Here is a 17,720-nt window from a genome sequence, read left to right as displayed (position 1 = left end):
AGGAGCCCCTTGTCTCTAAACTTTTTAACCAAGAGTGAATTGTCCAGAGAAGAAGTCTAAGAATTTACTAGGTTTTAAAACTCAAGCTGACCTGGGTTCATAATGATAATTTTTGCTCCCATGGGAGACAATCCTGATCTTTAAGAATAATCACTGCAGAGCAAGATGGTGGGGGCAATGAGAGAGGTTGTGTCCACTTCTCAGCCCATATAATCTCTCTGGGAAATGAAGGAGAGACATCTGCTCCCTGATAGACCTACAATATTTCTATTTTTGAAAAAACAATTTTATTAAAACTTTTAAGCGTCTTAGAATTAAAGTTTTCTAAGAGGAATGGAACCCTCAGTGTTTGGCACACTTATGTATTTTTAGGACTGCTTGGACTTCTCTGAAAGATCATAAACCCACTGGTATATTCACACAGGACAGCAACTGTAGTCTCACTCTGACCCTCTTGAGTTCCATGCCTATTTGGAGATCAAGATGGTCCCAGACGTTACAAGTGTGAATACACTCCTGCTTTAAGCAAGCCTTATGAATATATTTTATTTTATGGGATATATTTTATGAATGCAAAATTCTGAGAGGGATTAGGAATGAAAACGTTTCTGTTTTTCTATTTCTATTGAAAGTTATATATGTTCTGTAGGAACCTACTGATACATTATCATAAATCAGGGTAACTCATTGATTTATATTAAATTAATTCCACGACTTCAAAGCTCATCTCTATTTAGTACAGCAGTGAATGTATTTGTTTGACAGGAACCAAAAAAAAAAAAATCATCACACATACGAAGCCATCTCATTTTCATGTAATATGATTCTTGTAAAGAACGCGACATGCCTTAGCAAGATTACTACGACACATTGCTAGAAAGCACTCAACGGACAAGTTCCTTTCTTGGCTCTCCTACCGGGATACGAGATTCAAAGACTTGGGTGACTTGCTCAATGTCCTGTGGGGAATAAAGGACGAGGCAAGAACAACCCAGACTTTCTAGAACATTCTGTCCACCCAACATGAAGTAGCAAAGCTTAGGCATCCTTGTCCTTACCAGTGGGTTTGATGAGAACGGCCAAGAAGTCTGTCGTGAAAGAACTGACATACAGAAGGATGCAGGGCGCCTTGGTGGTACTGAAGCTGAAGTGGATCCCCTCGTGGGTCAGGTCCGGAGGGGAGTTGTTCTGATCCGGGGACATGTCTGACCTACTGCCCGACTCTTTGGCACTGACCCCCGATGCCTGGAAGTTATACCGTAGCCACATCCCTTCTTCAAAAAATGCACCGACATCTGTTGAAAAGAAAAAGACAGAAAATTGAAAAACGAAGAGAAATCGGATATGCTGATACCGACAACAACTTAAGCTCAGGTAAACTGTTAATTTTGTAGTAGCCTCAGTTCAGAGGGCAGGTCCTGACTCCGGGAGGGGATCAGATTGGGCTACCTTCTATGGAGATGGATCTTATTTCATCAACATGAATATCAAAAAAAAAAAATCAAGTATGGAGGTCGGTAAATTAAAAAAAAAAATTAATGGGGCACCTGGGTGGCTTAGTCAGTTGGGCGTCCGACTTCGGCTCAGGTCATGATCTCACGGATGAGTTCGAGCCCCGCGTTGGGCTCTGTGCTGACAGCTCAGAGTCTGGAGTCTGCTTCAGATTCTGTGTCTCCCTCTCTTTCTGCCCTTCCCCTGCTCACATCCTCTCTCTCTCTCAAAAATGAATAAACGTTAAAAAAAATTAAAAAATATTAATAAAAATTAAGAAACTGAAATCATACTGGAAAAAATTTTCATGTACAATACTTAGGCCAAATAACTAATTTAGGTAGAAGAGATAACCCTGGAAATAAAGGAAGTGGTATAACATAAACACCAGTTTAAGGAGCTCCTGGGTACCCTCTTTGAGACTGGAGTTAGTTTGGACGTTCACAAAGGAGAGCCCTCTGCAAAACCCTGGGGAAGTCCCAGAAGGCTTTGGGCACAGTGCTTAACATCACAAGACGTGAAGCTAGAGAGAACTGGGTTTGAATCTGGCCATAAATTAGCTGTGTGGTTTTATGGGAAGTTACTTAATTTCTTTTTTTTTTTTTAAGTTTATTTACTTATTTTGAGCGTTGGAGAGTGCAAACAGGGGAGGGGCAGAGAAAGAGGGAGAGAGAGAGAGAATTCCAAGCAGGCTCTGTGCCGAGCACAGAGCCCGATGCAGGGCTTGACGTCATGAACCGTGAGATCACGACCTGAGTCCAAACCAAGAGTTGGATGGTTAACCGACTGAGCCACCCAGGCGCCCCTTAACCAACTTCTTGAGGCCTCAGTATTTTATACGTGAAAGAGAGACAATAATAGTGAAAATAGTGAAAATAGTGAATATAGTGAATATAGTATTATTACTACTATTAAGAAGTTAAAAGAACAGTTGCTAGCCCTTCTTTGGTGTTTGTTGATGGCCTAATCATTGCTAATTGGTTCTTAATCACTTCCTGGCAGCTCAGCCCCTCTGTTGATTCTCCCACTGTTTGCTCCCCAGTGTTCCAACATCACCTCCTAACTCAGGGTGAAGGCTGAGGTTCCCTCTCCAGATTTGTTTGGTCCTCATTGCCACAGCTCCCTTTCCCTCTGCACGTGCCCTTCTGAAAGTATTTCTCAAACTTCATTGCCTATGGAACCTGTTATTCTCACAACACCCAACGTCCACCAAATTAATACCGTGAAGAACATATTTGGGAAATGCAGCTCAATTGTCATGAGTAGGAGAGGACAAATTCCAAAAGGGTTCTCTCAGCTGGAAATTCAGAAATTTGTCTGTGTTAAATAAGTCTAGAACAGATTTGGTGCGGAGTCATGAATCAGGGTCTGGAGTCAGGCACCTGTGGACGGATCCGGACCTACCTATTAACCGTGTCAACTTGCTAACCAACCTGTTACCCTGCTAAGCAACCTGCAGCATGTGAGACTGTCTTACATAATTAAGAGCTGCCTTGCTTGAAACGCAAGGACCTTTGATGGGAAACACAGGATTAAACAATGCTTAATCCACGCTAGTCACTGAATGACTTACTGGGATGTCTGATGCCATACTGGGAGACCTTTCTGTCCAGCAGAGGGCACGGGAGACACATGTCAACAATTTGCAATCTTTCTGGTGAGTGTTATGGAGGTTAACTCAGCAGATTGTGTGATGAGAACCCTCATCCGAGCTTGCAGGATCCTGAGTTGGCTTTCCCATGCTTTCAGCAGACATCTATCGAGTGCTGTCTGCTGTCTGCTGAGGTTACAATCCTTGCTCCTATCAAGCTCTGGATCTAGAGGATTTAGATGACCAGGCATCATCAGAACGCAGTGGGGTAAGCACAGGACCAGGTGATACAGGGGGTCCTGGAATATGAGGGGCACCGGCCCTGTCTAAAAGGGGCCAGGGAAGACGTCTGGGAGAAAAGACAGGAAGCCGAGACTCAAAGGACCAGAGGCTATGTCAACATGGCGGGAAGCCCAGCTTTCTAGTTGAGGGAGCAGCGTGCATCAATGCTTGGAGCAGAGACAGTGCGGTCAGAGGGATCATACCTCGGGTGAAAGTCATAACGTTCTTTTTACATCATCAGTTGTTTATGCAAGACTCATTAGCGCCCCACTACATTTTAGGTTGGGCGTTGGGGAAACAGTGAACGAGAAAGAGGTAATCACTGAGCTCAGCAGTTCAGAGCCCAGTGGGACAGACGGATGCTCCTAGGCCAGCTGCTGTGAAAGTGTCTAACAGGGGCACCTGAGTGGCTCAGTCGGCTGAGCGTCCAACTTCAGCTCAGGTCATGATCTCACGGTTCATGAGTTCCAGCCCCGAGTCGGGCTCTGGGCTGACAGCTCGGAGCCTGGAGCCCGCTTCGGATTCTGTGTCTCCCTCTGTCTGCCCCTCCACTGCTTGCACTCTGTCTCTCACATGGTCTCAAAAATAAATAAACATTTAAAAAAATTTAAAAAAAGAAAGTGTCTAACAGATGGTGGGGGCTGGGGTTGGGCGAGGGGGTCAGTCAAGGGGTGCAAGCAGGGCAGGTCGCCTGAAGCAGACACACCAGGGGGTTCACTGGGCCACCAGAGAGGTTCTACCAGAGGACGAGGGCTCATTATCTGAGAACGTCTTTGGGCCACGCAGGAGAGAAAGGGTCGAGCTGGTGCCTGGAGGTCGTGGAGTCCTCTGAACAAGCCAAGAGGGACAGAGACAGGGGCAACGTATTGGAAGAGAGAAATGTATCTGGTGGTTGAAACTCAAGATCAAATCCCGAAGAACCTGGGCCTAGGGAGGGCTTCTGGGCAGTAGAGGCGGAGGAAGCCCCAGGCACCCCAGCTACAGATGCCACACATCGCCGGCAAGAACCCGGGCTTCCCTGAGCCACCTTCAGTTACTGCACTTCCAGAGAGTGGGCCGAACCGAGCCCCCGATAACATTTGTCTGCTGAAATGCTGGTTCCCGGGCCTAGCTCCAGAAGTTAGCTCTGAGGGCTCGACTCAGAGGGTCTTGGGAATCAGCAGGTAGAACAGGTTCCCCGGACGATAATTGTGCACACAGGGGTTTGAGATCCCGGGAGCCTAAGCCGAGGCAGGACGGCGCACCTGGCCGAGGAGGTAGCTGGGCGGTCCCAAGGGGGTGAGCCATTATGCATTCTTCAGCTAGAGAGGCGACCGTCCTCCCAAGGCAGATCATGAACAGAAATTCAGAAAGCGAAGGGTTTTAGATAAACAGACCAAAAAATATGCTACAGAGAGTACTTTTGGTGTATTTTAGAGTCATCATTAGAAAGCTTTATGGATTCATGTCAGTTCTGGAGGAAGGAGAATACCAGGCTCGAAAAGTGTTATTCTAAAACTACATCATAAACCAACTGTTAAGCCAAGGCCTGGGAGTGCCGTGAACCACGTCGGTTTCCCAGTGGCAGATTTACGGCTGTCACTTCGCTGTTTTACACGGTTTTTAAGGAAATGCCAAATCAGGGTTTGCAATATCATTTAGGAAAGGAGGACTCCCATCCTTTCTGAATGAATGACTAAAATAACGCCAATTTAACAAGCCCCAAATAACATCTTTTCCCTCACTAAATGATCAAATATTACTGATGTAGAATGTGTAATTTATAGTTTTATACTAATACGAGATAGCTTACGTTTTATGATATTCGTTTTTTAGATGGAAAAAGTGACGAACTTTTTTACTCTAAGATGTATTATAAAAGAGATTTGTTGAACTATATCATGTTTCTCAAAATTCCAAACAATGGTGCATCATCTGCAGGTTCAGGATCATAAGGATGCCAGAAACCCTGAAAGCAGGCAAGCTACCTTGTCATAATCGCTTCTCGGTTCTCGAAATGGGCCCCTGACTGACGAAGAAAAGTCTGCGAATGTTTGGAATAAAATACACAAAACTGTCCATCCCAGAATAATACCATAAAGACATCCTTTCCCTCGCGTAACCAAATCCCTGACACTTACCATGGAAGAGAAATGGCGCTCACCTGTTACTGTTATGTATTTTTATTTATTTATTTTTTGACAGAGATAGTGAGAGCGCACGTGGGCAAGTGGGGGAGAGGCAGAGGGCGAGGGAGAAAGAGAATCCCAAGCAGTCTCCGTGCCAGCGAAAAGCCTGACATGGGGCTTGATCTCATAATGGTGAGATCATGACGTGAGCTGTGTGAGATCATGACCTGAACTGAAATCAAGAGTCTGATGCTCGACTGAGACACTCAGGTGCCCCACTTACCCCCATAATTAAATTGCCCCTGATCCCTTCCTTCTCATGCTCAAGAATCCCATTTCTTTTTGCCTTTTCACTTAGGGTGTATTTTGCAACCTGATTCTTTTCATTCTCTCACTTCCCCATGAGCATCTGAAATTGAAAGTCCCCAACTCTACAAAGGGGCTCTTTTCCAAAAGCTTATTTTAAAGTCAGTAACTTGCGGGGCACCTGGATGGCTCAGTGGGTTAAGCGTCCGGCTTCGGCTCAGGTCATGATCTCGTGGTTCAGGAGTTCGAGCCCCACATCGGGCTCTGTGCTGACAGCTCAGAGCCCGGAGCCTGCTTCGGATTCTGTGTCTCTTTTTTTCTCTCCCCCTCCCCTGCTCTCTCTCTCCCTCTCTCTCTCTCTCTCTCAAAAATAAACATTGGGGTGCCTGGGTGGCTTAGTCGATTAAGCGTCCGACTTCGGCTCAGGTCATGATCTCACAGTCCGTGAGTTCGAGCCCCACGTCGGGCTCTGTGCTGACAGCTCAGAGCCTGGAGCCTGCTTCGGATTCTGTGTCTCCCTCTTTCTCTCTCTGCCCCTCCCCTGCTCATGCTCTGTCTGTCTCTGTCTCAAAGTAAATAAAAACATTAAAAAAAGATTAAGTCAGCAACTTGCAACTTGGACATACTTCCCCACGGGAACAATGCTGTAAGTGACGGTTACTTTGCCGAGAGAGTCCACAAATGCTGAATAACCAACCGGATGGGTAAATACAAGAGAACTGCAGAGCATCATCGGTTTTAACAATTAAAACAGAAACAACAAAAGAGTCAAGGTTTATTTCAAACGTGGGGATTCCAGAGAACTCTGCTCCCATAAGTATTTCATCTAACGAACCCAGGGGTATGCTGGTAAATGTGAAATATCTCGTTCCCCGGGTAGGGGAAGCCCTGATTTGTAGTGTTTGCCTATCTCCATGGTGTAAACAGTCCCCGCTGGCTGATTTCCAGCTGCCTGCACGTCTCTACATACAGAGTTGAGTCCCAGAGGGTCTGGTCTCCCAGCCTGTGTGAACTGCGTCCAGGTGGTCTCACACACTCACTGACCCAGTCCCTCAAGCAAACCACATTGACTGGCCATAACTGGGTGGCTCAAACGACAGAGGTCTATTCTCACAGTTCTGGGGGAGGTACGTCTAAGATCGAGGTGCCAGCTGATTCTTTCCCTGGTATGGTCTCTCTTCCTGGCTTGCAGACAGACATGTTCTTGCTTTGTGCTTATATGGCAGAGAGAGAGGTGGGGAGTTAAAGGAGAGAGGACTAGCTTTCTGGTCTCTTCCTCTTCTCATAAGGGCACTGATCCCATCCTGGGGGCCCCACCCTCATGACCTCATCTAAACCTAAGTACGACTTCCAAAAGCCTGAAGGCTTCAACACAGAAACTTGGGGGGCCACAAACATTCAGCCCATAACAGAAGGCTTCTTTTTATCTTCTGCTGTAAACAAACACTTTCATATTTACTTACTCCTTCCTGCTGTCCACAGCTCTGTTCTATCTCATCCCGGAACCCCGGATCCTAAAAGCTCTCTACAGCTTCTATAAAATCTAGGAGGAATGGCTGGGGAGCAGACCCCGTACTGGAGAAAACACAGACCTGAGCCCCAGCCTCAGGAAGCTTTCTCATGGCTGAATTCCATTGCTCAGAATGATCATGCTCATTAACTGCTTTTCCATTAATCATCTAGTGAAAAACTTAAGTAAGTGTTGTGGAGCTCTGGTCCTAGAAATCTTGGCCATCACCCCTCTGCATATATCCTGGTCCTGCATTAGACCTGGCCTCTTCCAAGGCGATCTGCAAGGCCCAGCTCTTCTTCAACTTGGTTCCGGTTGTACTCCCAAGGACCCGCTATCCTGAAATACAGCCAGTTTCTCTCCTGGCCTTACAATGGCAATATCTGCTTTTTCTCCCCAAGTGTATGTACCTCTTTGGATTTCCCTCCTGCATTTTTTACTCTGTTTGCTGGATGTTTCCTTCAATTTACTATAGTCATTTTGGACTAACAGCATTGAGCCAGGATGGGTTAATGTTCACCTTTACTTGTTCTGTTTCCCCAGATGAATACATAACTTTTGTAACCCTTTCCTACCCCTCTCTAAAGGCCAGGTCAGTTTCTATGTAATAAGCTTCAAGCTCTGAATCTGCAAAGGGGTGAAAAGACACCAAGGAGAAATCTCTCAAGTTTAGCCTGAATGGCATGTGCTACCCATGAGATACAAGTGTAGAGTGTATTACTTTAATCACATCGATAAGCTATATGATCTCTGAGTTGAACTGTGTGGGAGCCGGGGGCCCTCTTTGCTTGGAGTTCAAGAGTCAATGGCACTGAACATCTTTGCTCTAGTCTCAAGTGGGAAGATAGTTTGTATCCAGAATTTCCACGGTCATGCTCCTGAAACTGTGTTAATAAGCATACTGGAAAATATGGTGGTCAACAGGTTAGACTGCTCTAGAAAGAGCAAGTGGGGAGAGGACCCCATCCCGGTAACCTCCACCTGACACATGCAGTCAGTGATTAATGTATATATGGGGAGGGCAGGGATCCAAAGATGTGGGTTTAATCTTGGTTTTGCCACCCACCAGTCCTGGTCTGGTCAGGACCATTTAATTGCTGTGGGCTTTAAATCATTCCCATCTTAAAGCAATCCTCCCTTGAACTTACATCTTCCTCTGGCTAGCAACCAGTCTTCTTTGTATATTCTTTATTTTTGAAGTGTCTTCTACAAGCTGTGAAGCGAGTAGAGATTTAGCAAGGAGCAAATGATATTTAAGTTAATCACTGAAGGAGCATGAGATTGAAGTGGTATTGGGGACAGAGCCGGCATCCTAAAAGAGAGAAAGAGCATGTGCAAAGGCCCTGGGGAAGGAGGGAATGTTGAAGGCCAATGCAAAGAAAGCCAAGAAGGTGAAAAGGCAAAAATTCAGGGGAGAGTGGCAGGAAGTGAGTCTAGAAAGAGTGGTATGTTGGGGATTTTTTTTGTGTAGAAAGTAAAGGGTAACTCTGGAGGGTCTCAAGTAGAGGTGACATAATCTGATTTGCAGTTTTAAAAGATCATTCTGGCTACAGTTTGGTGAATGGGTTGGTATGAGAGGAGAGCGTGTTGCCCCTAAACTTAAATTTCATCCTTTTTATTACAATTTGGAATATCACTGGGGGTGGGGGAGGTGGTCACTAGATACATTTCAACGAATCTGTAAATCTTCTGAAACTTCAGGCAAAAAGTGCATATACATTTTCCTGGGGAGAGGGCTCATAGCTTTTAATGTTGTTGTTGTTTTTGTTTGTTTGTTTGTTTGTTTGTTTGCTTTTTTACTTTTGAGGGTGGGGAGAGGGGCAGAGGATTCAAAGCAGACTCCGTGCTGACAGCACCTTGCCCGATGCGGGGCTCGAACTCGTGAACCCTGAGATCATGACCTGAAGTTGGACACTTCACCGACTGAGCCACCCTCGCGCCCCAGAGAGAGTTAGAGGGTTAGTAGTTTTAATCAGCGTTCATGACTTCCCCATCAAAAGCTTAAGGAAACATAGTAAGAATCACTTCACTCAGAAATGACACACTGAGACGCTGGGTGTGGGTAGGGCTCTGTGCGAGAGGCTGCCCCTCCGGGTGACCTTCATCACCCTCATTCATTACCTGGCCCTGGTCTTCCCCAGCCCGTCTCCCATTCCCTGCACCCTCGGCCTGCAGTCTGGCCACACTGGCTTACTTGCTTATAGAACTTCTGCATCCTTCCCGGCCGGCCGTCTCTACTGCTTTCCGTTATGGCCCTCATTCGTGCTCCCAGCCGGTGTCGGCACCTAAGTGCCACACGCAGGGAAAAGCTCCTCCGAGAGTGCCCTCACGGCTCTTTGTTACAACTTGAGTCCAACAAGTGTAACTTGTTTGCTTTGAATTTAGTAAACATTTCTTGGAATCTCGCTATGTGCCAGGCATGTGCTGATAACAAAAGCAAATTCGAGCCAAGGACTTTTCCCCAAAGAAGTTCACAGTTGGTTGGGAGATAAGCACCTCATTAGAATACAGTGTGAGGTCCAGACTAACAGAGTAGAAACAGGGGGAGGGGAAGGTCTGGGCTTCTTCACGAGAAAGGTGACAGTGAATATGTATTTGCAAGATGCACAAGGCGGGCAGCTCCCTCCTGCTCTCTGCCCAGTGTGGGGAAAAAACGTGAACAAAGGCACGCGGAGTGGTGTTCAGGAAATGATGTCTGAGTTTTTCAACCTTGGCTGTGTATATATATATATATATATATATATGTATATATATATATATATGCACACACACACACACACATCTGTATATATATATGCAAATCTAAGGCAAACTCTCAGAAAATCTGATTTAATCGGTCTGAGGAAAGGCCAGCCTATTTTACTATTTTCTGAGATTACTGCAGCGTGTGGCCAGGGTTGAGCACCGCTGTTGTAGGTAGTTGGGAACCGGGTATGAAACATGGGGTGGAACCTGGCCAGCACCTGCTGCTGGAAGACGAGGCCACGTTGAGGTTTACGAAGGGTCTTGAATTGCTTACTTAAAAAAAATCTGTTTTATGTTTATTTATTTTTGAGAGAGAGAGAGACAGAGCATGAGTGGAGGAGGGGCAGAGAGGGAGACACAGAATCCAAAGCAGGCTCCAGGCTCCGAGCTGTGAGCTGTCAGCAGAGAGCCTGACGCAGGGCTTGAACTCGGGAACCAAGAGGTCATGACCTGAGCCGAAGTCGGACACTTAACTGACCGAGCCACCCAGGCACCCCTTGAATCGCTTACTTTTAAAATTTTTAGGAGAACAATATACTTGGAAGTCATTTCAAATTTACAGAAAAGTTGCAAGATTGGTACCAAGAACCATACCCTTCATATCCAGATTCTCTTACTTTTAACATTCCACCATATTTCTGTGTGTGTATTTTATGGGTGTGTATATATGTATGTATATGTGTGTATATATATGTACATATATATATATACATACTAATTCCTGAATCATTTAAAAGCAAGCTGGAGTCAGTAAATAAACATCAACCTGACCCTACTGTTGCATTATGGTCCCACTTCTGGAAATATATATATACAGACACAAATATTCGCATGTACACACAAATAGTTTTGGAGAACCATCATGAGGCTGTATGTATACGTAAGCATATATATATATATTTCCATGTAGAAAGTTTTTTTTAAATGCTTATTTATTTTGAGAGAGAGAGAGAGAGAGACAGAAGGCAAGTGGCGGAGCGCAGAGAGAGGAGGAGAGAGAGAATCCCAAGCAGACTCCGCGCTGTTGGCTCAGAGCCCGTCGAGGGGCTCCACCTCACCAACTGCGAGATCGTGACCTGAGTCGAAGTCAAGAGTCGGATGCCTAACCGACGGAGCCACCAGGTGCCCCGAGAGTTTTTGTAAAATAAGCAGGCAGCAGAGTGGGCTCATCTCTTTCATAATGGAGTGGGAATAGGAGAGAGAGGGAAGGCAAATGGAGAGACCAGGAAGTTCGAAGTTGAATGCTTTGTTTGTACATCTGGTAGTTCACTAATGTGGATTTTTGAGGGTAAGAGTAACCTTATCCAGTCCTGGCCGTCAGCAGAAACGCAATTAATACTTATTGAATTGAGCTGAACCAAATTTGAATTTTTTTAAATAACAACAGTATATTCAGCTACTCTGTCCACAATGACCTTTCCCAGTTGATATTTCCCAATTTCATTCCCTTTGTAAAGTAGCTTTTTAAAAAAATGTTGATTCAGTTTTGAGAGAGAGAGAGAGAGAGAGAGAGAGAGAGAGAGCATGAGTGGAGGAGGGGCAGAGAGGGAGACACAGAATCCAAAGTAGGCTCCAGGCTCTGAGCTGTCAGCACAGACCCCGATGTGGGTCTTGAACCCACGAATTGTGGATCGTGACCTGAGCAGAAGTCAGACACTTAACTGAATGAGCCACCCAGGCGTTCCTGTAAAGTGGGTTTCTTGGGAGAAATGCCATTCTGTCAACTTAGTCATTGTCATTAATTATAATAGCAGTTTCTTAATCAAAGTGTTATAAGATGCATTTAGAATAATACATCCAAAAGAAGGAAATGATTTGCAATTTAACAGATGGTCTTCATTTTGACTGCTTTATCTTCTCTTTATTGGCTTTGTAAACTGGAGTGTTATTTGGACAGACAGGTCAATTGCTTGAATCGCTTTAGTGGATAAAGTTGTCCCCCAGTCGAATGCCTCTGCCTCGTGTCACCTCTGCTCTGCTCACTTCATCATCTGCTATGAAGCTGTTGCTTTCAGGAGTTACATTATCTGTTCAATTATTTATTTGTAAAATTTTTAAATTACGTAATTTATGCCTTTTGTAGACACGAGGTGGTGTCTCTTCATTCTGTTGATAAGCAGCAGGTTGCTTATCAAAGAAGTTGCTGCTTCTTTGCTCTGAACACTAAGCAGCCCAAATTTTCTTGCTTGCTCAGCTGAACTGGGAGCCAAGTAGAATTCTGGACTGTAAGGGCTCTTGAGGGTAAGTGCTATTTTTTATTCACCATTATAGCCCCAGAACCTAGTAGAAAGAGCTACTTACAGAAAGTTTGTTGATTCGGTGAGGGCACTTTTGACTTGGAGCCAGATTCATGTTTACATGCCATAAAGAAATGAGTTTCTCTTGAGTTCCCGCAATGTGTCAGTCGCAATAGGCAATTTTCATATATTATATTATTTAATGAAGTATTCAGCAGCAACACTTTTGGTGTAGATGTTATCATCCTTATTTCACAGATAAGGTAACTGAGGCTTAAGGGAATAATTTGGCCAACGTCATCATACTAATCAGGAAGGGATAGTCAAATACAGATTTTTCTAGACTTCATAGCCGACGCTCCCAGCCACGCTCAAAGCAAGTTCCAGCTGTTTTCAAAGAATTCCGCAAACTGATTTGTTTGCCAGTTTCTTCTCTTGGAATTTTAAAAGGAAGTTAGTTACCAAGTAACCACTGATTGTTTACTACTCACAGACATAAAGACACGATTGACTCCTTAAGTGATAAAATTCTATTTTTTCTACCGCCTAAGACCTTAATAGAAAAGAACAACCAGAAAATCCACCAATGTCTTATTATTTAGGATAAACTTTGGTTACAGTAAAGCGATTTCTATTTTGAGTTAAACAACAACAACAACAAAGCCACACCTGAAAGTGTGGATGGCTGCGAGATCTGAGACTCTGACATATAGTTCCTAAAATCCAGAGCCATTTCCATTCGCTGATTATTCTGATTAAAATAGGACATTGATTTTGACATGTTCTTTTCCTTGACCAAGGAAGGTAAATGGAACTACAGATTATGACTTTGCTTACTGTTCCTACTCACGTCGCCCGTTTTGTCCACGTGACTCCTTTATCCGGTGTGTTAATTAAACCTTGCGATTTGTAGAAATGTTCTGACCTAGCCCTGAACCGTCCTTCAGTCAACACAAACCACCCTCAAAACTGCTGCCTCTTTAGAGAACGTGCCATGCTGTGTAGGTGGCTTTAATGTGGGTAAAGCCACATTACTCTTAATGAGTAAGACTCCATCATAGCTGGAGTCTCACTCATCAAATGGGAGGTGGGTTCCTGTGGGTAATGATGACAGTTGGATAAACAGAGTAATTGAAAGAAACTCATGTAGGGTCCCTCTCTTGAACGGGGCAAGAATGCATGAGGTACTAGCAGCTCACGGCATTCTACTTCGTGCAACTCAAGAAGCAGGTTATGTCCCCATAAAGTTGTTTGAGGCCTCACAGGCTTTCTGGACGTTATGAGTGTAGATGACACCATGCTTCTTGAGGAAAAAAAGAGATGCCTCCTGAAAACTATTTGTGAGTGATGCCGTACAGAGTCTAAGAAGTGGCCAAAGGCCATGAGGCTCCTCCCCAGGCCAAGAGCAGGCAGCCTTCACACCGAGTCTCACATCCCCACACTGAGATGCCTATCTGGTTTGGCCATGGTCACCCACCCTGATTTTTTTTTTTTTTTTTTTTTTGTGCTGGTATCACTTGTTTCTGTGAGAGCTAGACTTAAACATTCATTCTTTTGTGAAATAAATTCAAAGTATAGCAATTCCAAAGGCTTTCTCACACTAAACTACAATTGGTAGCTTACATTTGCATGTACCAAAGGCCAAAGAAGGGCTCCTTGGGCACACACCATATTTTGTCTGATGTATCTCCAGAGTCCAGTACTTTTCCTACAACTTACTAGGTGTTGAATGCACACACACGGAATTAATGATGGATTGATGGTATTCTGGACCAGTTTGGCCATCTTCACATTTTTCTCAGAGCTGGAACCCCAACCCCCTCTGCTTAAAGAACACTGAAGACACTTTGGTAACCTATTTCTATTACCATCTATCACTTTTTGAGGATCATTTCTTCAAACTTCAAAGACAATAAAATATGGGTTATAAAGCAAAGATTCACCTCAAAGAAACCAAGAAATAATTGGCTATCGGTACATTTTGGGCAAAAAAAGTCCAGGATTATGAATTATCCAGAGTTGATTTTGAAAATAAGATTGTCGTAAAAAAAAGTAATTATACTTTGCCTGCCTCTTGGTGGAAGAAGTCTAAAAGGAAAAAGAAGTAAAAACGAGCAGGGGAGGAAGGAAAAAGAAGAAAAAGAATGAATTTAGGACACTCATTCACTGAATTACTACACACTGCCTTGAATGACTGGACTCTGCCCCACAACAGTGAGGACTCTCTTGAAATCCTCGCGTACATGCTTGTAATCTGTTGGGGGAAATCAACCTTGTAGGGCATTTGCTGGGTCCTCTTTTCCTTCTACTCCAGTGAAAACAATATTTTCAAGTGAGGAGATAGCTTCAGTTATAAAACTGACAACTAAAATTTTACTTTAATGGTTTCCCCCTCTATTAGAAACTTTTCCCCTCTGTAGATTCTTTGAGCATGCCCCTCTTTTTTGCATCACATCTGTGGAAAAAGAATAGATTTATTCATTGTTGCATGCAACAAATTTATTCTTATAGGAAATAAATTAAAAATACTTGCATAAGGCTTTCTATATGGATCTACAGGACTCTCTCTCTCTTTACATATATATAAAATCAACCTCAAAGTGATTTTCCAGAATAGGAGTGCGCATATGTGTGTGCACGTGTGTGTGTTTTCAGCAAATATGTCTGGAAATGTGTGTGCACATATTTTTCCCCAGAAAACACATACGTGTACAAACACACGCACGGGAGCGTGCATGCATGTGCACGTGCGCACGCAAACACACACACACACACACACACACACACTTTCTAGAGTAACAAAAAATGGTTTTCAAAAAAAAATGGTTTTTCAGAAAGCATGTGTTGTGTAGTGACATGCTGAGACCCGGTTTGCCTGAGTGTTTGCTCATGACCTGTTTTTGACACAAAAGGAGCAGTAAAAGCAGCCACAGGTGGCAGGACAGACGCCAATGCAGCGAAGGAATCACTGCACGTGAATTTCTGGGACTGCTCAGGGTCAAGGATTCTCTAAAAAGCTCTGTGCTACATCCAGCACCTTGGCCAGTCATCCAAGGAAACAGTCTGAGGACACAGGTTGCTGGTATTTTAAGGCTTTAGTCTTATGTCTAGTGTAGAGGACTGTGACTCAGGAAGTGAGATTGTCCCTGTTCCCAACTTACTCATTTTCCTCTCCTGCCTGTCACGTTCTCCTCCAGAAACACAGCTCAACAGCCACATCCACCACTTAAACTGTTACATTTTCCTGTCTATTGCCATCTCTTTTGCTCCACAGTTTGGGGAAAGCATAAAATCCTCAGTTCATTCCAGTTTCTCACTTTTCAATAGTCCCAAGTATAACAAAATGCCTACAAATATAGCCCTGATCTAATGGTGCCTCTGGGTTTAGAAGTCATGGTGACCATGGATGGTGATTTCAAATGCCTGCTGCCCGCCCATTCCTGATACCATTCTAATTGGAGTCGGCCCGCTGGAGGAGAGGAGGAAGCCTCGCTGCATGCGAAACCAGCTTCAGCTCAACCAGCTGCCTCTGAAAATTAGAGAAACCAACCATGTGAGTCTTTCCATGTCAATGAAAAAAAGAAAACCTTTAAGGACAAACTGTTTTAATGAATTCAGTCATAAGGTAAAAAAATTAAAAAAAAGAGAGTAAGAGTTGAGCTTGGCAGTTGGAAGAAATGGGGTAAAAATTAAACTTTCGAGGCTGACGGACATTGATAGATAATGGTTATGAGACCAAAAGGCAGAGAGACATAAACAGCGAGATAAAGCAAACCCTCACAGGTAGCATGGTTTAACGGGAGCACTGGGTGTTTTAAGGCTTGGAGCCCTTTCTTCTCTCTCTTGCTTCTCTCTCTCTTAGCAAAGACCGCAGGCCCTTCTCTTTAGTCATGGTAATTAGTGAAAGCACATGGCAACCACGATCTGATCATCAAAAATACTCTTTCCAAGCGACATTGGCTTCGTACTTATTTTTATTCTGATGTTTGAATATAATTCTGACATTTGTGAACAGAGGTACAATGTCCAGGCAGCTTAGGAGTGGGTAGGAAGACGGCAGGTTTCTGAACCTCTGTTGACGCAGGAATGGGGGTATCACTGCTTACACAGAATCACATCACCTGGACCCAGGGCACCTCCCCACTTTCTCAAAAGCTCAGCGCCAATGACAAGAGGGTTTACCACTTATGGAGAGTTAGGAACGATGATACTTAGCTTGACAACATCTCGAGGTACGTGTTATTATTGAGTTCTTACAGATGAGGGAATGGAGACTCAGAGAAGGTGAGTAACTGGCTTATGGTCACACATCTAGCAAATTCTTACTACTAACTCCTCGGTTGTGCTGTCTTTCGATCTTTCTCCACAGACTACCTGGAAGAAAGATCTAAAAAAGAAATTTAGCATTTTTCTTTAAAAAAATTATTGTGGAAGGTGATAACCACGGTAAGGTGGGTTCTGAAGGTTTGGGAGACAGAGGGCCACCGTTCCTACAAGAGGAGTCTGTGAGATGCTCTACATCAGCACTGTCCAATAGAAATGTAGTGTGAGCCACATTTGTAGTTTTAAGTTCTCTTGTATCCATATTAAAAAAGTAAAAAAAAAGTGCTGAATTAATTTTAATAACATATTGTATTTAATTTAGTACATCCAAGATATGATTCTTTCAACATGTTATCTATAATGAAATTATTGAGACATTTTACATCCGTTTTTTTTTCACCCTGTCTTCAAAATCTACTGGGTGATTTATGCTGATTGCACATCTCATTTTGAACTAGTCCCAGTTCAAGTGCCCAATAGCCACGTGTGGCTAGTGGCCACCATCCTGGACAGCACAGCTATGGTGCACAAGAAGGGAAAAAATAAAAGCTTGTGCCCACATCAGCTATTGTTGCCAGCCTCTGGAGAGGCGGTTTCTATATGCACATTAGGATCGTCCTGGAAGTCTAACCGCACAGCTGTTTCTGTTCTGTACCCAGCCACTCAATTAGAATCTCTGGGAATGATCTCTCTCTCTCTCTCTCTCTCTCTCTCTCTCGGACATGCCCAAGTGGAGGAGGACTTAAAAAAGAACTTGTTTGAAATAGTCCATCTATGTATTTCTCTCAGGAATTCAGGGAGGTGACAGGGGGGACGTCCTGCCATTTATTTCTTTCCACCAGACATGTGAGCAATAGCTTGGAAACTGCTCCTTGTTTTGAGTGTTGGATTTGAATGATGCAATGGAAAGAGGAGACAGTTTAGCCAGATTGGGTCATTTTATAATGTATGTCATATCACGTCACTCCTCCGCTCCCCTGGGTGGAGCTCCACGCCCTCCGAGCAAAAGCCAAGCCCTTGACACGACCGACCACACCCTACACAATCTGGGCGTCTTCTCCCCATCCCCGACCCCTTCGACTCCCTCACCTTATTTCCTTCTATTCTTCTATTCCTTCTATTCTTCC

General features: G+C 44.1%; 1 protein-coding gene across 1 annotated transcript in view; it reads right to left on the bottom strand.

Annotated features, from left to right (window-relative positions):
- CNTNAP2 (contactin associated protein 2) overlaps nt 1–17,720 on the bottom strand; it is a 1,960,721-nt gene that overhangs the window by 156,869 nt on the left and 1,786,132 nt on the right. The window contains exon 19 of the mRNA XM_042974552.1: nt 1,059–1,295. Coding sequence (XP_042830486.1) covers nt 1,059–1,295 — 237 coding nt within the window. The remainder of the gene's footprint in view (nt 1–1,058; nt 1,296–17,720) is intronic.

Source organism: Panthera tigris, chromosome A2 (genome assembly GCF_018350195.1).
Source record: "Panthera tigris isolate Pti1 chromosome A2, P.tigris_Pti1_mat1.1, whole genome shotgun sequence".
Lineage (NCBI taxonomy): Eukaryota > Metazoa > Chordata > Mammalia > Carnivora > Felidae > Panthera > Panthera tigris.
Note: the sequence above shows the minus strand (reverse complement) of the source record. Positions and strands in the feature narration are given on the sequence as shown.